This window comes from Ricinus communis, chromosome 9, assembly GCF_019578655.1.
Source record: "Ricinus communis isolate WT05 ecotype wild-type chromosome 9, ASM1957865v1, whole genome shotgun sequence".
Taxonomy (NCBI): domain Eukaryota; kingdom Viridiplantae; phylum Streptophyta; class Magnoliopsida; order Malpighiales; family Euphorbiaceae; genus Ricinus; species Ricinus communis.
The window spans coordinates 27379895-27404035 of record NC_063264.1 but is presented as its reverse complement, the minus strand read 5'-3'; the positions used below and the strand labels follow the sequence as shown (position 1 = coordinate 27404035).

The 24141-nt window shown below is 34.6% G+C and overlaps 2 protein-coding genes across 7 annotated transcripts; one reads left to right on the top strand and one right to left on the bottom strand.

Annotated features, from left to right (window-relative positions):
* The first annotated feature begins 325 nt into the window (after nucleotides 1–325).
* On the top strand, nucleotides 326–3958 carry LOC8273739 (beta-glucuronosyltransferase GlcAT14B). Of its 2 annotated transcripts, XM_048379491.1 has the most exons (5): nucleotides 326–388; nucleotides 1321–2072; nucleotides 2185–2260; nucleotides 2373–2488; nucleotides 3059–3958. In XM_048379491.1, the coding sequence occupies exons 2-5, from the start codon at nucleotides 1511–1513 to the stop codon at nucleotides 3556–3558; spliced, it is 1254 nt and encodes a 417-aa protein (XP_048235448.1). In that variant the 5' UTR covers nucleotides 326–388; nucleotides 1321–1510; the 3' UTR covers nucleotides 3559–3958. The 2 variants fall into 2 exon arrangements, with proteins under 2 accessions (XP_048235448.1, XP_002533550.1); XM_002533504.4 differs by lacking the exon at nucleotides 326–388 and having other exon boundaries at nucleotides 633–2072.
* Nucleotides 3959–6389: 2431 nt separating this feature from the next.
* Nucleotides 6390–14417, bottom strand: LOC8273738 (protein SPA1-RELATED 3). Of its 5 annotated transcripts, none has more exons than XM_015727989.3 (8): nucleotides 14231–14417; nucleotides 11895–12925; nucleotides 11443–11600; nucleotides 9253–10225; nucleotides 8991–9158; nucleotides 8568–8879; nucleotides 7766–7825; nucleotides 6390–6895 (listed from the first exon to the last, which is right to left on the bottom strand). In XM_015727989.3, the coding sequence occupies exons 2-8, from the start codon at nucleotides 12774–12776 to the stop codon at nucleotides 6707–6709; spliced, it is 2742 nt and encodes a 913-aa protein (XP_015583475.1). In that variant the 5' UTR covers nucleotides 12777–12925; nucleotides 14231–14417; the 3' UTR covers nucleotides 6390–6706. The 5 variants fall into 5 exon arrangements, 4 of the variants coding, with proteins under 4 accessions (XP_015583475.1, XP_015583476.1, XP_002533551.2 ...); XM_015727990.3 differs by having other exon boundaries at nucleotides 11895–12857; XR_007217283.1 differs by lacking the exon at nucleotides 14231–14417 and adding an exon at nucleotides 8121–8173 and having other exon boundaries at nucleotides 6824–6895; nucleotides 11895–13625.
* Between the last annotated feature and the right edge of the window lie 9724 nt (nucleotides 14418–24141).

The following is a 24141-nucleotide window of genomic DNA, read 5'->3' as shown; positions in this document are numbered from 1 at the left end:
AGAGAAAAAAAAATCATCATTAAAGACATCAGAACCCACAAAGCCATATAAGGAAACAGTTTGAATGAGTTAAGCAGTATGCCGTATTGGGTCAGACCCTTCCACCATAACGGAAACTCCTAAGTCTTTGTGATGGTGATAATTTATTCTATTTATTTACTTGTTTTTTTTTTTTGAAAAAAAAAGAAAAAGAAAAAGAAAAGCAAAAGTGGGTCTTTGTACAGAGGACGTGTGTGAAGCGAAGAGAGAAGTGGTTTGGTTTGTTTACACTTTCTAAAGAATCTTTCTCTTCTCTGTTTGTTTTTCTCTCTCATATCTTATTTTTTTTGTATTTAATAATGTAATAAATAAATAAACAATAAGTTACAGAAAAAGTATTAGTATCATGGTATATAACAGACACACTCTGTCTCTCTCTTTCTCTCTATTTTTCTTGAAATCTTGTGCCTTTTTTCTTGTTTTCTTGAACTCTCCAATACAGGTTCTTGAACTTGTCAAGAAAACTTTAGGTTCTGTTTCTTTGTTCTTTGCTCTGTTTATTTATGACTATTGTTATTGTTATTATAACAGGAAAGCTTTTTTTTTTTTTTTTTGGGGGGGGGGGGGGTGGGGGGGTGGTGGAGGGAGGGGAGATTGTTCTTGTTGTTGGTTACCTCTGTTTTTGTGTCAGATTAGATGTTGCTTTCTTCTGTTAGTTCCATTGATGTAATGATTTAAATCCTTGATTTCTTTTTTGATTTGGGTTTTGTTTCTTTTACATGATCTCTATTCACCTTGATGTAAATATGATTATATTTTTGGGCTGGAAGTTAGCTTACTTGTGGTGATTTCAAATTTTCTCTTTTTCTAACATCTATTTGTGATAGATTATTAGGATTATTTTCTTACATTTTGGGATCTGCAAGATGAATTGAATAGTTTTTTGCCATTGTAAAAATTAGTAATTTTTTTTTTTGGTGTCTCTATCAATGGTTTCCTTTGGAATTTGGATACCCATTAGTTCATTGATAATGAAAATTTAACTAATTGTTTTTGTTTTGATTTATTTATTGGTCATTGGTCTATTTTCTTGATGCATATTCTATCTCTCATATTTAATATTTTTTTTAAACAAACAACAAATGTGCTCTCTTCTCCTCCCCATTTTCCTATGTTGTTCTTTGTTATTTTATTATAATTTTATTCTTTTCTTGTCAGCATTTCTGATGATAAAAATAAACTATAACTAGAATTTTAAGCAATCCTCAATATTCTTTGTTACCAACCACTATGATTCTGATATGTGTATGTGTATTTTGTTGTTGGTTGGTGATTGAACAGCTGTAGTTACAATCAAAGATTTTGGAAAATTTTCTTTTGGAGGAAAGTCATTGATCATAGCATTCACAAGATAAGAGAAAATATTGATTGTTGTATGATCTGGGTATTTTGTGTCTCTCGAGAAGGTGAATGAAGGGATGAAACTGGGGATGTGAGGATTGGTTATTGGAACCCATGATAAGGTATTGCAATGGGGTCCCTGAACATGGAGAAGAAATGGGTTTTTCCTCTAGTTATAAGCTCTCTCATCTGTGTATTCCTTCTGGCAACTTCCTTCAATATGGGTCTTATTTCTTCATTACATACCATTAATCAAATCTTCAACATATTTCCATCTCGGATAAACCAATCAGTGGATGGTTATGCGGAAATGAGAGTTTCACAATCTCCTCCTCAGACTTCTGGACTTCCTAGATTTGCTTACTTGATTTCTGGATCTAAAGGTGATTTAGATAAGCTTTGGAGAACTCTCCATGCGCTTTACCATCCAAGGAATCAATATGTTGTTCATTTAGACCTGGAGTCTTCAGCAGAGGAAAGATTGGAGCTTGCTTCTCGGGTTGAGAAACATCCTGTTTTTGCTAAGGTTGGGAATGTTCACATGATCAGCAAAGCTAATATGGTTACCTATAGAGGACCAACCATGGTTGCTAATACACTTCATGCTTGTGCAATTCTTTTAAGGAGGAGTAAAGATTGGGATTGGTTTATCAACCTCAGTGCTTCTGATTATCCTCTTATCACTCAAGATGGTTGGTCTATGTCATTTAACTTTTTATGTAACTTCTTTGTATTCCTCTCTCTATATCTCTTTGTTTGCAATAGAATCAGTGATTCTGTAATTGACTGGGCTGTATTTTGCAGATCTTCTTGAAACGTTTTCAACCATAAACCGAAATCTGAACTTCATTGAGCACACAAGTCAGTTGGGTTGGAAGGAGTAAGCTCTCTCTCTCTGTCTCTTTCTTTCACACACGCACGCACACGCGTGCACACAACACACTCTGGGAGTCCATTTTTCAGTGCATGATTCTGTGCCTTGCTGTGTTTAGGGATAAACGTGCAATGCCTTTGATTGTAGACCCTGGGCTCTACTCAACAACAAAGACAGATATATACTGGGCAACCCCACGCAGAGCTTTGCCAACGGCATTCAGATTATTCACTGGTTAGTTACAGCAAATATCAGTGATTGATGTTTGGTTTCTTGCTAATAAGGTTGCCAATTAATGTTTGATTCCTTGCAGTTTGTCTCTTTGAGGGGAACAAAGTTTAATTGTTGAACTTAAGTGTCAATGAAGTTTGCTTTGTCTTCTATCACATAGGTTCTTTGTTAATAGATTTTCATGAAGTTCATTGGCAACTGCAGTCTGCCTGTTCAACTAGCAGTGGCAATTTTGCATTTATAAGATCTCTTTCATCGAACTTCTCAACAGTAGATTTGTAAAAGAATTAGCAGTGCAATTTTCAGCTAATTTAAAGGCTTTATGTCTAGAATTCAGAAATTCTAGCAATTAACTCCAATGGTAGTTTACATTCAACTATGCACTAGAAGTAATAAAATTCAGAACAGGTGTTATATTGCTGGCATTTGTCTATTCGAATAGGAAATGCTGAATTCTGGTTATCGTTGGCTTGTTAAGTAATTTCAACTCCAAGCTTCATTGCAATAGTACATAGAATGCAAAGATATGCAGTTGTATTCCTCTAAAAGCATTGATCAGTATCCGTTGTGCAGGTTCGGCATGGATGGTTCTCACGCGTTCATTTGTGGAGTACTTAATCTGGGGTTGGGATAATCTGCCAAGAATCTTACTCATGTACTACACAAACTTCGTCTCCTCTCCTGAAGGCTATTTTCACACCGTGATATGCAACGTCCCCGAGTTTGCTCAGACAGCTGTGAATCATGACTTACACTACATTTCTTGGGACATTCCCCCCAGGCAACACCCGCATACTCTTTCCCTTAATGACACACAGAAAATGGTAGATAGCGGTGCTGCATTTGCTAGAAAATTCAGACAAGACGATCCTGTCTTGGACACTATCGATAAGGATTTACTTGGTAGGAAGAGTGGGGGTTTTACTCCTGGCGGATGGTGCTCTGATAGTCCCAAATGTTCCAATGTTGGGGACCCTAATAATATCAAACCGGGTCCAGGAGCTGACAGATTCAAACGCCTCATTGCTAGAGTAGCTTTGTCATCGAAGCTAAACCAAAACCAGTGTAAATAGATTCCTCAATGATTGGTAGCTTGCAGATTAAACGAATTTCGTTGCAGGGGTTCGCATTCTTCTCAGAATTATTTAAGGTAATGCTGGTGTCATTAGGATCATAAGAACTCAACACTCTTACTTATTGCAGTGGTCACATTCTAGTATAGCACAATCAATCATCTTTCTTCTTTTGTAGGTTCTATTCCTCTTAGAACTACTGAACTTGCTTCCCTCTACATTTTTCCCAGATTACAGTATACACCCACCTGTACTTCCCTCCTTTAATATTTTTTTTTGCTTTTGGTTTGGGAATAATTAGTTCTTTCCTTTCCTTCTTCCTTTTGCTTTTTTACTTTCCATGGCTCTGGATATGCAAATCTTGCAATGACAAGCACAAGTTAACATCATTTGTATTGAACTTTTCAAAGTCTTTTATTCATGTCTGTTAACTGGGATAATTTCATTCGAAGTCCCTGAATTTTGATTTTTCCCTTAAAAAGATTCCTCAACTTTGATTATTGTACTTGTAGGTCCTTAAAAACCTAACTTCATGCAAGATTTCTGACGGAATTTGATGTGAAAGGGATAATATTTGGATAATTATTATTACCTATTTTGCCTCTTTTATGCTAAAACTCAATTTTTCCTTTCCACTTAAAATTTTATTGGATTTTGAATGAAATTAAGTGCTAAAGGCCTTTAAGGGATTAAAACCAAAGTTTAAGGACTATTAAGAGATGACTTGAATTGTAAGGATTAATGAGTAAAAACTACCTCTCTTTCAATTTAATAAGGCTACCAAATTTTAGTATCTTTTCCTTTAAAAGAGAAGAAAACAATTTATAAGCAAATTAATATCATTTTAATAGTTTATTTCAATTTACATACAAATTAAAAATTTCTATTTTCTAGATTGATGTTCTTTAATTTTTATTCTTTTCTAAAATATTTTTATTGAAAGTAAGTCATGCTCTATTACACATTTTATAATAATATTGACATCAATTAATTAAGGATTTTTTTATAATTAAAATATTAAACTAACAATTAAAAATAGATTTTAGTTAAAAGACGGATGAGAGATAAGAATTATTAAAATAAATGGAGATAGTATGTTTTTTTAAATAAATTGACATTAAAAAATTTACTGTCTTATAAATGATCCAATTTAATAAAGTTTTACTGTAAGAACAGTTTTTTTTTTAAATTATATTAATTTAATCTCTAATATCTTTTAACTATACTTTTAATTTTTTTAAATCTATTTCACCATTTTTGAAATTAAAGAAAAAGAACACAAGATGATATGTCCATGAGCAAGAAGTCAGCATGTTACTTATGGCCCACTAGCCTTCATTTTTTGACTTCATGTGAAATTTGAATTTGACGGTGGAATCAGGAAATTCAAGTCCAAACTTTATAAAAATAAACTCTTTTTCAATGTTTTGTATTTTTAATTTTTATAAATCATAAATAAGCAAAAGAATTTCTAATGGCTTATTATTATATAGAGATCCTTTAGATTTGGTTGTTTGACTGTTGACTTATTCAAATCCCTTTTAAAAATGCTATAATTTAAACCATTCTCTTCTGTTAATCAAATCCTTAAACAATGCTTAGTTTGGTCTTAATTTTGGATTATTTCTTGCTTTCCTTTTTCTCTAAGGTTTTCTTATGCTTCCAGAAGGGTAATTTGTCCACTAGGAATAAGCAAAGAGGCTTACTTACTTTTTAAAAATTATTTTATTATTTTATAATTATCTTAATTTGTCCATCAACTTAGATTAGGATTAGTCTTATAATTTCCATTTTGTTTTATATTCTCTAATTTGTTGTAAGTTTGGAATAAAGATTAGTAGCTAACATCTCTCTCTCATGCTTTTCCAAATTATTGTAACAAGTCAATTTTTCATTAATTTATGTTATTTTATTTTATTTTTTTGGAGAAATTAAATAGCAAGATGTTTTAGCATAATAAAGACAATATTGAAAAATTCAAGAAAAAAAATAACAAGAACACTCCTGTTTTTTATTTTTTTTTTATCAAATTTACAATATTTTTATTTTTATTTTTATTGTGTTAAAATATTAAAAATTTAATTTTTTAATTTTTTTAAATCATGATTTTGATTGTTTTTAATTTTGTTAATAAAGCAACTAAAAAATAAATAAATAAGTATAGTAAAAAAATAACTGAAAAGTAACTATATTGTAAATTTAAAAGAATAAAAGAATATTATTTTCTTAAAAAAAATTACACACTAAAAAAATAACTTTGATTAATTTTAAGATATTTCTGAAAAATTCTAAAAAATGACAGCTTAGGAACCAATTTTCTGTTTAAAATATTTAATGCTTTGAAAAAAGAAAAAGCCTTGCCCTTTTCTATTTCTCATTGATTTTCTTGATTTGGTCCATGTGAGCAACAACAAATACAAACAAATCAACACTTCTGCAAAAACTATTTGTTATTTGTTGCCTTAAGAAATGAGCTTAAGATCTTGACATATCACTTATAAAGGCAGTATTCAAAATTCAAAAGAATTCTGTTTTGAGAAGAAAAGAAAGAACCATTCATTTTGGATGAATAACATGCTCTGTTATTCCAGATCAGTGCAGGAATAAGATTAGAAGGTACCTTTAATATTTTAAGAAAATGGTTTGAAAAATATAACAATTTATCTTCTATACTTTATCAAATCAAGGGGTTGATATAATCAAATAATATCTAAAAAGATTTGACAGGATCTTAATCTGTTGTTACAAATCTTCATCAATCTTGCTAAACTTAAGATTTCCTGGAGAATAATTGAAGCAAGCAACAGCCCCAGCAAGAAAAAGATCAAGAATGATGCATTGTAAATAAAAAATGATTCAACTATAAGCATTGCAAGATATACAAGGAAAAATTAATTGTCAAGTTCTTTTCCTTACCCTGAATCTTTATCTACATTACAGTGACCATGGCCAGTATCTCAATTGCATTCTCTGTTATCTAATGCCAAAAAAACTTTTCTTTTTTTCTTTTTCTAATCCTTAATCTAGCTTCACAGTTTCCTCTGGTGCAAAATTACTGTCCTGATTTCAAATTTTCAGACCCAACACCATCATTGTTTCCTGTTGTTTCGCTTCTATCGTGTATGAATTAAACAACAATAGATGGGAGTTAAACCATCTCCAAAATTTTGATATTACCAGTAGAGTTTGCAGCAACTAAGGTGGAGGACTGACTGCGCCAGCAGACAGAAGAAATAAACTGTGCAGGATCATCCATTTCGTGGCCAGAAAGTGGATCTGTGTTGTTAAACTTGAATGACAATGCTGGCATGGGGAAAGCTTTATGGTAGATGAAAACCTGTTCCACATAAAATACCAAATTCAGCAAGTAATGACAATACAATTAAAAAGCAAGAGGTTCGCCGGGTTGTGTAATTGAGTCTTGTTCAACATTGAGTTTTGGGGATGCTTTAACATCAATTTCCGGCACAGGGGCTGCAAGACTATAGCCTCAAACTTTAGGATTGCAATTATAGATGTCGATGAAGAAAAACACTCACTGGACTGTTACATCGACAAGCAACTAAAAGTTGCTTTTGATTTGGTTTTGGCATGTCTTGACCATAAAAAGTTTTAAGTCTCAAACATCTTACAAGCAGCAGCTCTGGTGTCCAAAAACATCTATAATGATACTTTGGTAAAAGCTGCTAGAATCCAATGTTAAAGTCTGGTGGATGTTTCGATGGGCATTAGATTTACAAAAAATTCATTCACAGATAACTAATCTTATGGGTGTATGAGATCTATCATGTTGTGTTTTTAAAATCCAAGGCAATTTGTAAGTGCATCATAACGTCTTAAAAGTGTACCTCCATTCAATTATGAGACTCTTAACAGAAAATGGAGAAAAAAAAGCAAACAAAGTCGGCAATGTTGTCTGGTGCCCTAGAGATCCGAATTCACCTCTCCAGCTAGTGCTAGAAAACGACTGAAGTGTGTTGCTTGGCTAATAGCTTATTCAGCAGTAAATGTAAACAATCTCAGTGGATGCAGGAACACAATCTAATCATTTAATAAAGATCGGATGCGCAAGCAGCATCGGGAGCCAAACATTTAAATAGGCTTCAACGATATGGAAATACTCCTTATAGCTTCAGAACAGGGATATTCTAAAAGGTAAGGTAAGGAACCAGTAGATAATATGTAAGTATAAAGATATAAAGGGTACCTCATTTGTTTCTGAGCCAGTTGCAATATAACCATCGGATACTGACAAACCCACAAAGTTCTGCAAAAAATAATATAGAAATTAAGAAAATATACAACTTGTGCTAAGCCTAGGAAAAATTTCCACCAGTAATTCCATAAAAAGATTACATTTATCCCAAATATTTCTATTATTGAACTAGATGCTCTTGACTTGACTTGCATATTAGCATAATATCAAATTGTAAAAAATATTTCTTCGTCTTTCTCACTTCCAGGTTTAAATAACATTGGTTAATCCAAGAAATAGCTTTAATTTATTAAAAGAAATAACACAAAAGCTATAAATTAGTTGTTAAAGTTAAGGATCTATTTACTTGCTTTGATTCTTTGGACAATCCCCTTTTCATCAGTATTAAACTGAGGCCACCTTTATCAAAAAGATGACAAATTTAAATTAGGATCACAGTTTCCATCACTGTCCCAGTGTTGCAAGAGCCAGCAGTCAAAAGAAGCATTATAATGGTTATAGTGATCATCAAATTCAAGCTATGTCAATGCTGTAAATTACTTCACAATAAAATCAAAGCCGCTTAACTGTACCAAAATTGTACAAAGCAATGGAGACACATAAATTTCAAGCACATAGCTATTGATAAATATTTGAATTTGGTGTCCCATGGTTCTAGGCCAAATTAAAATTTACAAAAGGTAAGACTAAATTAAGAAAAAAAAATCAAAATGGCACAAAATATTATTCATAGCATCTGCAGAAAAAATCGTACTATACACTTAAAGGTGCTTGATATAATCTGAGAGTATACCTTTACGTTCATGTGGCCTGTGAATGACTGAAGTGGAGTATCAATAATTCGAGATGCACACATTGACAAATCCCAGAGCTTTAATGTGTTATCCGTGGATGCAGAAACAAGATTTGTCGAATCTATAAACCTCACGTAACTCACAGTTTTATTGTGTCCAACCAATGTGCATAAAGGAACCTTTGCATTTCGCAGATCATAGTAATAAACTTTATGATCTGCTGAGCCAAATGCAAGAGAACGGCTAGAATCCAAGGGAAACTGAACAGAACAGACATTGGCCTTCGTCCTGATTGTACCAATACTTACTCCCTGCAGTAGCATCCCATGTAAGAGGAAAAACTTATCATACATCTAGAATTAAAGTTACACAATAAGAAATTAGATGACATGAGTACGTTTAGTTTCAAAGCTGATATCCACCAAGTGCAAAAGTAGAATTGCCTGATTGATATTCCATAGCTTAACAGAACAATCATCACTGCCGCTAGCCAACGTTGTTGGATCTGCTGATGAGAAGTCAATGGACCATACCCGCCTCTCATGTTCTCTCATTTCTGTTAGTACTTGACTTCTTGTAATATCCCACACCTACATATATATATATAGCAATTGCTTAGTATCAAGTCATACAACGATAAAAAAGTCATACATTAGAGATTAATAAATGTAAGGCCAGACCTACCTGCACCACACCTTCAAAGTTGCTTGAAGCAATCTGGCTTTTAATGTAGCTGTTCCAGCATACGCTGCTAAGTTTTGACCTAGTAGCTATTTCAACAACAGGATAGTGAATATCACGATTTTCATTTATTATTGCATCACATTCAAATATTTTTATTTTTTTATTCACACCAGCTGTAGCAAAAAACTCTCCATCACGATCAAAACTGAGAGAGCAGACTAGGTTTGAAGAGTTCAACAGATCCCCTTGTTTCAAATCAGCTTTAATTTTTAGCTTATTGAAAGACAGATACTTGCACAAGCCCTCAAGAAATGGGCTTATCCATCCACTCTGTCTACTCTCAACATGCTGTTCTTTTGGTGCTAAATTATTTATAGAGCTTCTTTCACTAACCACAGTAGAACCTCTCCCATCACTGCTTATTGGCGAATATCTAATGAATGGTTTCCCTGATGACCTAATAGGCCTGCACCTCGTCAAGAAGTATGCTGACTCAAGCTTCTTGAAATTCTTCATCAATCGAGAACTTTTAAGAAGTAGAGAATCTTGACTTTCAGTGACCATATCTGAGTGCTGAGCATCATCTCGATTATCATCAAACTCCTCCATGTTGAAAATCTGAATGCCTGGTCGAAATCGTTTTCTGGAACCCAAGCTAGAAGAATCATCATTGTCAACAATACTAAATGGAGGGAGATTTGATACTAAATTATCATCCTTCATTCTCTCTAGGCATGACCCTCCCTTCTTCTTAAGAAATGTTCTATGCTTCAAAACTTCTTCAATATCAGAACATAGAAGAGAAACAGTATCTTGTAACTTATCTGCAGCTTCCTGTTTTCTTTGCTGTATCAGCAGAAGGAAATCTAGCAACAAATCCTGCTCCTCTATTCTTTCACTAAGTTGTATTGCTGCTTCACGTTCTTCCAAATTCTCTCTTGGTTCATTAAGAAACTCACTTTGTAACAACTCACTGTTGCACAAGACAAAAAAGAGTTGCAACATTAGAACCTGGTTTAATTAATAGTAAAAGCAATCTCCCTTGTAATAAATTTATACAAGCAGAAACAGAGAGAATATAGATTACAGTAGGAGAGGTATAACATAATTGTCCTAAATGTGGAATAAGAAAAAAATGTGCATATAATTGAAAAGAAGTAACATGGAAATTTAATCTGATGTTGAAAATTAAAACTTGCAAGAGGGGCAAAACAGACTCAGGACACATCAGTGCAATGCCCTATCAAGTCATGCTACAGCCATATATATGTTATGGAAAGATAAAACAAGGCTCACCATGTCTAAAGTTTTTAATAAACTTTAGGGTAAAGTTCAAAAAACTACCACGTGGTTTGACGCTTTTATACTAGAAGGACATGGGTATTTTTTGTATCAAAAGAGTAACATGTGCTTTAATATTTTAGCATTTTTTAAGTACATTCAATGTTTTTCTCACTTTGTAGATTGTAAATATTAATAGAAACATAATTATTTTGTAAAATAAGTATTTCTAAGTAATTTAGCATTCAATTAGATATTTTATGATCATAACAAATTGTTAAAATATATATTTCTTTAATTAAGAAATTATTTTTTAAGAATAAAGTTTTAATATATTTATGAATCCTACGATGCATTGTCAGATGCCGTATTGCTTATAAAATCATAATTTAGTAATGGTTCATGTTAAATACATGCAAAACTATGTAAAAATAATAAAAACATAAATATGTACCTAAAAAATGCTAAGAAAATAAAACTCGTAATACTCCTTTGATACAAAATATTTCTCCGTCGCTCAAGTGAAAAAGCGTCAACCACAGGGTAATTTTTTAAACTTTACCCTAAAATTTATTTGGCATGTATTTTCATATTTGGTTAATAGGCGAGGTAAGCTAGGACTTGGGACATATCAGTGCCATCACAATCAAGTCACACTAAAACCATGTACTTTAGATGGGTGTCCAAAAATAATGCTCCAAATGAGCTTAATCAAGATATGAAGTTCCCATCTTCAATTGATAGGCAAATCAAGAGCATCTATAGCATAACTAATTTGAACATTGCAATATCCAGTTACATAGAAACTAGAATATATCCATATAAAAGTCCACAATTGCTAGCAAATAATATGCGTCAAAAGAAGTAAGAAGAGAAAGACGCAGAGAGGAAGCAGAACTGCAAATTTACCACATTTTTGGCCGACTACTAGGCTCTGGGTGCAGAAGCCATAGGCAAAATGAAGCTTCTTTTGGCCACTTCAGTAGCAGTTGAGGAGGAAGAACCCGGTGCCTTAGACTAGACATAGTTCTGCTCTTGTCTTCTCGTGAACTGAATGGGCAGAACAACTGTTCAGGAGTAGAACTATATCACATGAGTGTAGACAAAAAAACAAAGCGGTAAAAGTTTCAATTGAGGGCATATTACTTATAAAATAAAAGGTTTACATGATATAGGACTCGTGATATCCATTGTAGACAAATCTTTAATATAAGACAAACAGTATTTTCATTACAAACAAGGAGGGTCCAAAAGTTTCAATCAAGGCCATTTTTGTTAAACAAAAATTTACATGATATGGTACTAGTGAAATCCATTCTATATGAACTTTTAATGTAAGAGAACAGTATTTTATTGCAAACCTCGAATAGGAGGACTCCTAATCTGTATATGTCTGAAGCACAAGAGCTAGGTGAACCAGTAGCTTCTTCAGGACTAGTATACCAGCTGGTCTCCATGAGTAATATTTGCTTCATTGGAAAAGGTTGCTTCCTTTCTTCTTCTTCTTGTTCAATAATCGTCCTATCATTGGCTTTATCTTCTTCAGTATTCTCTCCCACTGGTACATGGGTTGCATGAACTGAGCTTGACTGAATGCAACTAGCTTCAGATAAAGCATTTATTGGAGTAGAAGCGGGTTGGAAATCTTCACTTCTTAACCTAGTTCTCAGCTGGAATATGTCATTAGGCAAGAGAGAAGATGGATTTTTAACCTCCAAGGTTCGGCTATTCAGTCCGTCTTCTAAAGAATCTGACCCAGAATCCGAACAAGAAGCAGATTCAATGAAGGAGACATGGTTAAATGATGTCATAACGAAGCAAGAAGGCCGAACATTATGAACAACTATTCCTTGTGAATGTGCCAGATTTACAATACCAACTATTTGCCTAAATATGTGTAAACATTCAAATTCATCAACTGATCTTTCAGGTTTGTCCAACCACTGCCTCAAGCTAACATCACCCCATTCTATGGCTCGGGCAAAAGGGTCTACTGCTACCTCATCCTTGTAACCCCCCGACAAACCAACCTGGTTCTTGAGGTTATGATGCGCCAGCACAACCCTATCAGTCTTCTTCCTAAACACAGAATCACGAGATAAAGGTCCTGGATTCCAGTCTGAGGCTCTAGAGGTATTTAATGCCCCAGAATTATTGGACTTCTGCCAAGCAGACTCAGATAAATCCTTCATGGTTATCCTCCTAGGGCTGAATGAAGTCCAAAACATAGAAATCCATGACATGGAGGAAGTCTCCAGCTTCTACCAAACTCTCTCATTTTCACAGTCAGCATCTTCAATCAAAATCTCATTTCCCTGGAGAAACTAAAAAACCCAACTTTTCATCAATTCAAAAGCCCAATAAGTCAGCTTCTGAAAAGAAATGCTATCCCCTGCTAGGCATTAAAGGAAATAAAATACTCTCAATACGTAAATATTTCAATGGAGAAAACAACAGACATCCTACCACCAACAAAACCGGTCAAATGGGATTTTAAGAAAATATAAACAAGTATATTAAACAACAGCACAGACTCTTTTCTATATCAATTTTTTCATATAATTTGATCGGGTTTATCCACCGGATACATGATTGTGTTTTCATATGCACTATACACCACAAAACAACAAAAGCAACACCACCGTCATCACAGCCAATCAAAAAGAATGCAATAAAAATATCCACAGAAAGAAGAGATTTCAGGATAGCCTTTTCACAGTAGAGGATCACAAGTGTACTATTTTCATCACAAAAGCAAAACAAGCACCAGAACCAACATCTATATCATACACTAGAGAGAGAGATAGAAAGATAGAGAGAAAAGATCGACAAAAACCAGCACCAAGAAAGGATCTTTCACTTCTTGCTAAACCCAACTTGAAAAGAGAACCACACAACACAACAAAGACTTAAAAGTTTACACACTATAAAGAAGCATGAGGGCCTCAAAAATTCCTTTGAATAAGAACAAATAAAACTGCTCCACAAAAAACATTGCTTTTCTCTTTCAATAAAAACAATGAAAAGAGTTTTTTTAAGCTTTCCTCTTTTCCTTACTAACTATACAGTGTATTTAATATTATTAGTTTCTTTTTGCAGCATAAGGCTCACACTTTAGCTCTTCCTCATTATCTTCCCGCTTTATTCCATAAGGTATAGACAACGTGGCACCACCATAGCCTCAAAGCTTGCTTTCAGAAACAGACCGAAAGGGTAATTATAAAAAATTTGTGGGCCATGAAATTGCAAATTTAATAAAGAAAAACTCCTAAAAGGCTAAAAGGGTTCTGAAAAAATATATAAAAATTTGATCTTGGATTTGGGATTTCCTAAAGGGGAAAGCTTCGAACTTGCCGTCCAAAAAGACAAATCTTTGAGCTAGATTAGCAGTGTGCCTATGAATAATTTAATCCTAAACAAGAAAGTCTTAGTGGGGATTAACTTAAAGTTATTAAACTAATCAAGAAATGATGTGGTTATTGTTGAAACACCACTCAATAACAATTAACAAGTATTTGGGCTGCTATCAGTATATTCATTCTTTAATCACAAAAGAATCTTGCTTTTGATTAATTTAAGAATTAAGAAATTAAACAATAAAACCCACATGATGAAAAACTAAAATCAATTGAACAACATGGCAATAAAGCAATGAAAAAAGAAAAAGAAAAAGAAAATAAGAGTAGTGAAAACTAACAAACATGAATCTTGCAACTTGCAAGAGATGCAGTGTGTGGGCTCTTTTGTGATCCTTAAAATTGATATGGCATAAGCGACTTCTGGTGTGGTAAGTAACAGTAAGTGATTCAGCATTTAAGGAATGGAAGAGGTTGGTGGGGTCGGTGCTACTAAAAGCATGGGAACGTTTGGGCAGCATGATTATAGATTGCCACCCTTCTGTTTTGCCAAAGGTAAAGCCTTTTTCTATTCTCGGGTACAAAATAAAATTTCTTTGTTTATTGTTTATGTTTTTTTCTTGGAAATATTTTTAGGATTACTTTTCTTGTAGGCAAAATATACAATTGGGCCCATGATCTTTCATTGTTTTTGCAATTGGACCCACAAACTTATTTTTTTATTCAATTGGGCATCTCTACTACACTGGTTGTTACCATTATACCCCCGTTGACAGAAATAATAAAAAACTAATATTTTTTTAAACTCCGTTAAATGAAATAATAAAATAATATAATTAGAGAATATTAAATAAAATGAAAATAAAAAAGTAAGGAATTAAAAGCCCTAATTCTAACTCTTTAAACTCGTACAAATTAGAGTTCTTATTCACATTAAGATTCTTATTTCATATCTCTAAAATCTTTCATTTTTTCTGACTTTATATTTATAATGTCTGCTGGAATCACCGAAGTTAGGGACTATTTAGCTCTTGGAATCGAAGAAGTGGACAAGCTTTTCAATGTAATTGAAAGTTATGCAGCACTTGAAATGAAGAATCTGATTTGCAAATGTGGGAATCGTTCCAAGCTTATAATTTCAAAAACTCAAAGTATAACTGATATGGCCAGGCAGATGGAGATGACCTTGTGGGGATTTGGCCAAGGGATTGATGATGGCAAGAAAAAGAAGACCAGGATTGAGGGTCAGTTTAGTGTATAGCCAGCTGTGTCGTATTATGGCAATGAAGGCTACTCCAGGGGTTCCGACCAGCAGGCCGGGCAGAGAGGCTACCGTACTCACAAGAAGGGTAGACACAACCGGAAGGGTAGCAGAGGATTCAGGCGGTGGGCAGTTAGCTCTGGCTGGAGCCAACACTGCGGTCACATCAAGGACTGTGCCTAGCTTCTAGTGGAGCTTGTTTCAGGTGTAGCGAGGTGGGTCATATGGCTCGAGCATGTCCTTGCTACTTCAGTAAGCCAGCTTTTCCTCAAGGCTCGTCTGTTAGTGCAACTTGACCATGTTTTCCTTCAGCTCCTGGATATTCTCAAGGTGGATCTCAGTTTGCTGGCCAGTAGGGCCGTGGCTTTGGAGGTAGGCCTATGGGAGGCCGATCAGGGAGCAGAGTTCAGAGTCAGGCTTCGGGCTCTCAACAGTAAGCCCGTGGGCAGGCGAGAGTATTCACTCTCACTCATTAGGATGCGCGAGCCTCTAATGTTGTGGTGTCAGGTATTATTCTTGTTTGCTATTCTGAGGCTAGAGTTTTGTTAGACATTGGGGCTACCCATTCCTTTGTATCACCTAGTTTGTTTTAAGGTTGGATGTTCAATTGCTTAGACTTCAGGTTCCTATATCGCTCACTATGCCATTAAGTGACGCCTTGGAGATTGATGTTGTATTTTCATCATGTTCGGTGTCAGTTGAGGGTCGAGATTTGGCTGCCAATTTAATTCTATTGACGTAATAGATTTCGACGTAATTTTGGGAATGGATTGGTTGGCTATGCATTATGCCATGTTGGACTACCGGGAAAAGCAAGAAACTTTTTGAATCCCGGGGGACTCAGAGTTTTATTTTAAATGAGAGAAGGTACCTACTCCATCGAATATCGTGTCAACCATTACCATTAGATGGATGCTTTCGCCATGGGTGTCAGGGATATTTGGCATTACTCAGGGATACCTCGGCATAAAAAGGTCGCGCTGAGGACGTTCAGGTGGCCTGCGAGTTTTCCGATGTATTTCTAGAAGAGCTACCAAGATTACCGCATAATAGAAAGATAGAGTTCTACATCAATATGGTACCGAGTATGACACCTATTTTCTTGCCACCCTACCAAATGGCACCAGTCGAGTTAAAGAAAATAAAGGAGCAGTTGTAAGACCTTATGGATATGGGTTTTATCAGACCTAGTATGTCTCCAAGGGGTGCTCCTGTTCTGTTCGTGAATAAGAGGGATAGTACCTTACGCCTCTATATTGAGTATCAGCAGTTGAATAAAGCGACGGCTCGTAACAAGTATCCACTTCCTCGCATCGATGATCTATTCGATCAGCTTTAAGAAGCCGCATGCTTCTCTAAGATTGATTTACAATCGGGGTATCACTAGTTGAGGATCCGTGAGGAAGACATTCCAAAGACAATGTTCAGAACGCGTTATGGGCATTATGAGTTCCTAATAATGTCATTTAGACTCATTAATGCTCCTGCAGCCTTCATGGATATGATGAATCGGGTGTTCAAGCAATTCCTGAATAGTTTTGTCATTGTATTCCTTAATGATATCTTGGTGTACTCTAGAAGCAAAGAGCACACATGGCATCTGAGGATGGTACTTCAGACGTTGAGGGAGCATCAGTTATACGCTAAGTTCTCTAAGTGCGAGTTTTCGTTAGAAAGCATTGCTTTTCTAGGTCACATTGTGTCTAGAAAGAGTATTCAAGTGGATTCCAAAAAAGTGGAGGTGGTGATTAACTGGCAGAGACTTACCATGGTGACAGAGGTTCATAGTTTTCTGGGTTTAGTAGGCTACTACCGTCGATTCGTGCAAGACTTCTCGAGGATTGCAGCGCCTTTGACTAAGTTGACTCAGAAGAATGTCAGGTTCTAGTGGACTGACACGTGCGAAAGAAGTTTTTAGAAACTGAAAAAGACTGTTTGATTGAGCTCTAGTGTTGACCTTATCTTCTGGGACTAGTGGATTCACGGTATATTATGACGCTTCCAGAGTGGGTTTGGATTGCATTCTGATGCAACATCATAAGGTAGTGGCTTATGCATCCAGGCAATTAAAGAGGCATGAAAAAATTATCCTACTCATGATTTGGAGATGAGAGCAGTACTCTTTGCCCTAAAAATCTGGAGGCACTATCTCTACGGTGAGACGTGCGAGATATATACGGACCATAAAAATTTGACGTATATTATTCAGTAGAAAGAATTGAATCTGAGGCAGAGGAGATGGTTGAAACTTCTGAAAGATTATAACTGTAATATTATCTACCATCCAGGTAAAGCGAATGTTGTGGCAGATGCCTTGAGCAGGAAGTTAGTAGGTAGTCTTGCTAATATCAGTATGAAGAAGAGACCCTGGACCAAATAGTTGCATGAATTGTGTGACCAAGAGTTGCAGATGGAGGTATTGGAATCGAAAGCATTGTTAGCACATTTCAGGATTAGGTCTGTGCTTGTTGACAGAATCAAGTTAGCTCAGAATTAGGACTCACAGTTACAGAAAATCTTGGAAAAAGTACAGCAGGATTGAGCTATTGATTTTGTTATAGATGAGGGTACTCTTAGAATGGGCACTAGGCTGTGTGTTCCCGATGTGGATAATCTCAGGAAGGAGATTCTAGAAGAGGGTCACTATACAGCTTACAGGGGCTCTACCAAGATGTATCATAATTCAAAATGCAATTATTGGTGGAATGGAATAAAAAGGGATGTGGCAGAGTTTGTCTCCAAGTGTCTGACATGTCAGCAGGTTACATTGGAGCATCAGAAGCCATAGGGATTATTGCAACCGCTTTCCATAATGTGTTGGAAATAGAAAAGGATAACTATGGATTTTGTTTTGGGTTTACCCAAGACTTTAGCTAGTTATGATTCTATTTGTGTAGTTATAGGCTGATTGACTAAGTCAGTGTACTTTCTTCCTATAAAGACTACTTATTCTGTGGCTAAGTATGCACGAGTTTATCTAGAGAGAATTGTCAATTTTCACGGTATTTCTATTTTTATAGCGTCTAATAGAGGACCGCAGTTCACTTCGAGATTTTGGAGAAAGCTACAAGAAGAGCTTGGTACTAGAGTGGACTTCAGCATAACCTTTCACCCCCAAACTAACGAACAATCGGAGAGGATAATTTAGAACTTAGAGTATATGCCTCGGATGTGCGTAGATTTCGGTGGTCAGTGGGATTGGTACCTAATATTGATTGAATTCATTATAATAACAGCTACTATGCAAGCATCAAGATGGCCCCTTGTGAGGCATTATACGACCGGAACTGCAAATCTCCTGTGTGTTGGGAAGAGGTTGGTGAATAGAGGTTAGCAGGACTAGAGTTGGTTCAAGATCATTTCAGAAAAGATTCTTATTATCCACGAGCGGCTAAAGACAACTTTCAGTAGGCAGAAGAGTTATGCGGACCCGAAGCGGAAGCACATAGAGTTTAGTATTGTGGAGTATGTGTTCTTGAAGGTGTCCCCTATGCATGGTGCAATGCGGTTTAGCAAGAAAGACAAATTGGCCCTTTGTTATGTGGGACTCTTTGAAATTATAAACAGGATTGGAGAGGTAGCATACAAGTTGGGCTTGCCCCAAATTTTCGCATGTATATCCAGTATTTCATATGTCCATATTAAGAAAGTACATTGCAGACCCTTCGTATGTATTGAAGCCTCAATATGTGGAAGTAAGTGAAGATATGACTTACGAGGAGCAGTCAGTTATGATCGTGGATATTCAAGTTCGCCAACTGCGCTCTAAAGTTATACCATGGTTAAGGTGTTGTGGCGGAAACATTCGTCAGAGGAGTGTACTTGGAAAATCGAGCAGGAAATGAGGAGCCTTTACCCTCATTTGTTTCAATCTTGAGGTAAGCCTTGCTTCTTTTAAAATTCGAGAACGAATTTATTTTCTTAAGGGGGTAGAATGTAATACCCTAATAAAATAAAATAAAATAAATAATAATAAATAATTAAATAAAAAATTCTTTTGCTTTTACTCCCTCCCTCTTCTTCTTCTTCTTCTTCTTCTTCTTCTTCCCTTCTCTTCCCTACCCCCCATCACCTCCATTCTTTTCACCGCTTGCGCCCCTCCTGTCGCCGGCAACTCTCTCCCACTTCCCATCCCTCGCCGACACCACTTCTCCTTCCTTCCTCCCCCCTTGCTGCCGATGTCAAGCGTGGGAAAGAGGGAGCTACCGCCGTGCATCAGCCACTTACCACCCTCTCCTCGCAAAACTGACATTGGAAATGAGCTCCCCACCATCGAGAACCTCCAAGCCGAGCTTCCCCCACCGTTTTTCCTCCACTGACAGTAGTGGGTAGCCTCGCTGGAGCTGAGATTTTTCGGCCTCAATTCGGTGGCTTCCGACGAGTTTTCAGTAAAAGCTTTTGCATTTTCGAACTCCCTACAACTCAAGCTTCGTGTAGGCGCTGCCGGATTCAAAATCCAATACTAGTGGCAGTACCGGCTTTTAGACCTTGATGTTTTCCAAACACACAGAATTTTAAATTTTCGGCTAGGTATAATTTTGTTTAGATCTTAAAAATTATTTTATAATTTAAAAATAATATTGTTGCTATTAATTATTAATTATAAATAATTTAATTTAATTAGATTTAATTAATTATAACTTAGATACAAATATTACAAATTATTTGGTATAATTACTCATTGTTCTATTCTCTCGTAGATGTGGATGTGTTTGATTACTTTAAATACCATAAAATTTTTGTGTGGGATGGTTGTGAAATAAATATTATGATGGACCGTCTAAAACTAATTGTGATATGTGGTGTGTTACAGAGTTGGAAAAAATAATGTAGTTTTTGGTGGCCTGACTCCCGTTAATTCTTTGTAGAATATTTGAAGTGTTTCTAGCAGATTTTGAATCCGTTATATGGGAGGTAAACGTCCATATTTTAGAGAAGGTTTTGCCGAATTTTTGGTAGAATTCCGAGTTTGAATTTTTTTAGGCAGTCTAATCTAGGAGTCTAGGCCTAGGAAAAATTGCGAATATCTTATTAACTGAGTATTTTCGTGAATAGATAATTCGTCCGTCCAGCCAGCTCCATCCAAGGCGTAGGAGCAGACTACAGAGTACGGTAGAACTATGAGTTAAAGTTATATAATCAGTACTTTTATCATGTCTAAATTAAATACAATGTTAATTGATTAACAATTATTATAATTATTGTTATCGTTATTATGAGTAATTTTATTTGATTGATAATTATTATGAATATTATTATTAGCATTATTATTAGTAATTTATTTTCGTTATTATCGATATCATTAATATTATTATTATCATTATTTTTGCTATTATATTTATTGTTGTTTTTATTATTATGATTATTATTATTACACATAATTTGCATGTTTGCTTATGATTTATACTATTTATAATTATTATTAATACTATAATTGTAATTTCGGAATGAGGTGGCAGTAGAACATGATACCTGATGGGTTGCATTAGGACCGCGTGCGCACCGCTATTAATCAGAGACAGATAGTAAAAGGTTATTTTTGGGTTTTGCCCTGGTCGAGTATAACTATCTGGGTTGTGAAGATTTGAGTGCCGGAGGAAGGTCCCTAGTCGAGCGTTGCTCTCCAGTCATCGGGTTATTGGGGAATCAAGTGTCCAGGCTAGATTTAAAGACTTTGGTTGAGCTTCGCTCTCTGGGCACCAGACCTATTGGAATAAGAGAACCGAAAGGCTACTAGTATTGAGGTTAAGATTCTGCTGAGGCACTTGTCCCATAAGTATTTAAATTGTACTTTTCTGAATTATGGCATGACACATGTTTTAATATAATATGATATGTTATTCTAATTAAATAAATATTTTATTGAGAAGACTGTAATTGTTATATGATTATATGATTTTAACTCACTCTTGAAGCTGACAGTCTCAATTTTAAATTTTTTAGGTGATAGTTAAGTTCTTCGCCGTCCTTCATTTGATAGCCCGACTTCCTTCTCATTCGGGCCTATTATAATTTATTTCTACTTTTGCATTTTGAATTATTTAAAATTTTAGACTCTCCGCCGTAGTGTACCTGGCATATTATGTTTGATTTTGATCTGTAACAAATTATGGATTGTCTGCTAGCATCCAGTTAGAGACTTGTGAATGACATGTTGGGCTGATTTAATAGTATGTATATGTATGTATATTTGAATTGTCAATTAATCGGGTTTACTACGGGTTTTGGTGGCCTTAGGCTTACCCATTCCCAGTGCCAGTCATGGGTCCACAGATTGGATCGTGACAATATTTATAGTATTAAATGGGTAGCGTGTACCCTACCCATTTATATAAATACTCAGATAGTTAAATAGATACCCGTTTACTAAACCCATTTATGATAATTAAATTATAGAATATATTAACAAAAATTAATGTAAATAAAAAATAAAAAATATAAACTAATTAAATCAAAATATTCAACATTAAATATTCAATATATTAATACAATCCAAATATAAATCTAATAAAATTTAAAATAACATTCTAAATAACAAAAATATAATATTATATAATAAATTTTAGGCCTAATAGCCATAAAAATTCAATTCTTTACGTAAATTTGCTATTTTGGCCAAATCTTTTAAAATTGCTAATTTATCCACAAATTGGCCTAATGAATGCAATTTTGGCCAAATTAATATTTCGATTAAAATTAGGTGACATGGAAATTGACATATAAGACAGATAATATCTTAGTAGATTAAAGTACAGGGTCCAATTCCACTTCAGCTACATCAACTAACTCACCCAAGTTAACTAACCACACCTAACCCAATTCTTTTTCAGTTTAACTAGAACTCTAAATTGAAGAACCCTAATTCTATCTTTGCCTACCACGAAACTCTCTTTTTTTACATGTTTCTCTCTTTCATCGACAAAGCATAAAAAATCTCCACATGAATTTCTCAGGCAAAGCATCTATGAATTCAATAATGAGAAGAGGCATATATTGCCCGAAGCATAAAATCCAATTGCATTTTTACACATCAATTACAAGGAGAAACCCAAATAGGAGGTTTCTTTGTTGTCCTTTCTGGGAGGAGCAAACTTGCAATACATTTCAATGGTTTGATCCAGAGAGCTCGATTAGAGATAAAAAAAAAAGTGTTTAAGATGCTATGCACTGAGCTTGATACAAAAAAAGAGCTGTTGATGAGGAAAGAAGCTGAGCAAAAAATGTAATGGAAGCAAAAAATAGGATTTGAAGATAAGATTATTAGAGAAAAAAGAACAATTAGAAGATTGAAGGAAGAGAGGTTATTGATAATTGAAGAAAATAAAAAGCTGCATTTGAAAATTAGAAAAAGAGATTCAAAGAACATGAAGTTTACGATAATAGTTGTTATATTAGTTTTAGAGTTACTTTTCATTATTTTGGTACAAAAATTTAAACTTAGCCAAAATTTATCTATGTACCTAAATCATTAAAATTACAAATTATATATGTTAATGTGAATAAATTAAAAATTCTACACATTGCTTGGTCTTTTTGCCTTACCTTGGAATTGCAATACCATATGTGTATTTTCTATGTTATGTGAATTAAGTGAAAATTCTGCATATAGTTTGCTCTTTTTATTTTAGTTTGGAATTACAATACCATATGTGTATTGTCTGGTGTTATGTGAATGAATTGAACATTCTATATATTTTTTGCTCCTTTTGCCTTAGTTTGGAATTGCAATACATATATGTATACTATATATAGAGCAAAAATTGCTTAAGCAATTGCAAGCTAGAAAAGTGTTCTTACAAATAGAAGATAAATTGAAATAAATCAATGTGTTTTATAAGTGAAGCAATTGGTAGCTAAAAGTATCTGCTCAGGAAAATGTATGCCACATGCAATTGTATGCCATAAAATATTAAGTAAAAATACAACTGGCACTTAAGAAAACTTTATGCCACAAAATATATTAATAATCAACTTAAGGCAATATTCAACTATAAAAAAGATCCTAAGAACTAAACTAACTAATAATGTCCTTAGTAACTAAAACAAACATTTAGGTCTTCTTGCTTTTCCTTTTTAACTTGACAGGGTTCTTCACTTCTTTGATACTGCTGGTTATATGGCAGTTGACTTATAAACAACTAGTGTCTGTGAATTCTAGGTAATTGGTGGTTGAGTTATACAAGAGTTTTAGCTTTGTTGTATATGGATTGTTGAGGTAGTAGACCTTACTGCTGCAGTTGTTACCCTAATTCCACTAACATATTTAGCCCTCTTATCACTTGGCATCTAAACAATGGAAGATTATAATAAATACACTTATATACAATGTGATTCAAACCCAAGAAATATACAAATATAAGTTTTAACACATTATACTAACCGTTACATACATATTCCTAGTTTCTCCAAATATCCTAACTCTGTAACCCTGATTTGCCTAGAAAATGGCGCAAACCACACGAGGTTGTAAAAATTACAATTAACAAAATCATCTCACATGTACTATCATTATCTTTCTCCTCTTTTATGCTATTATTTTCCTTAGATATATTACTGGTTGCAGCATTTGCTTGTGAAATACTTGATGTTCCAACAGTTAGTGGGCCAGCACCTACTGATCTTGTACTTGGTGGCTGAGATAATGTTTATTCAGAACTCATTGATGAATTTCTTATAGGCCATCTTTCTTTGCTACTACTTTTTGCAGTTCCAATTCATAGAATTCTTCCCAGGCCTTCCTATTTTCATCTATATTTTAGCAAAAATAAATGAATTATAAATATTTTGAAAATGAAGTGTACTGAATTCTCACAACTAATAGATGAATTACTTGTACCTTTGAAGGTCTTTATGTTGTTGGATGGTCAATCCTTGGACATTCTCTTTTGTTGTAGTCAATCTCATCGTAGTGTTGACAAGTCATATGAATTTTGAATCTTCTAGTTACTCTAGGTTGTTTAAGCTCATCATCAACTACTTTCTTTCTGTTCT

Bases quoted from the DNA above. Each gene is read 5' to 3' on its own strand.
- LOC8273739 (XM_048379491.1), top strand. From the start codon at position 1,511: ATGGGGTCCCTGAACATGGAGAAGAAATGGGTTTTTCCTCTAGTTATA. The intron at 2,073-2,184 runs GTTGGTCTATGT...TGTATTTTGCAG, and splicing joins TCCTCTTATCACTCAAGATG to ATCTTCTTGAAACGTTTTCA. The intron at 2,489-3,058 runs GTTAGTTACAGC...TCCGTTGTGCAG, and splicing joins GGCATTCAGATTATTCACTG to GTTCGGCATGGATGGTTCTC.
- LOC8273738 (XM_015727989.3), bottom strand. From the start codon at position 12,776: ATGTCATGGATTTCTATGTTTTGGACTTCATTCAGCCCTAGGAGGATA. The intron at 10,226-11,442 runs GTAAATTTGCAG...CTTGTGCAACAG, and splicing joins AGTAGTCGGCCAAAAATGTG to TGAGTTGTTACAAAGTGAGT. The intron at 9,159-9,252 runs GTAGGTCTGGCC...ATATATATGTAG, and splicing joins ACTTTGAAGGTGTGGTGCAG to GTGTGGGATATTACAAGAAG.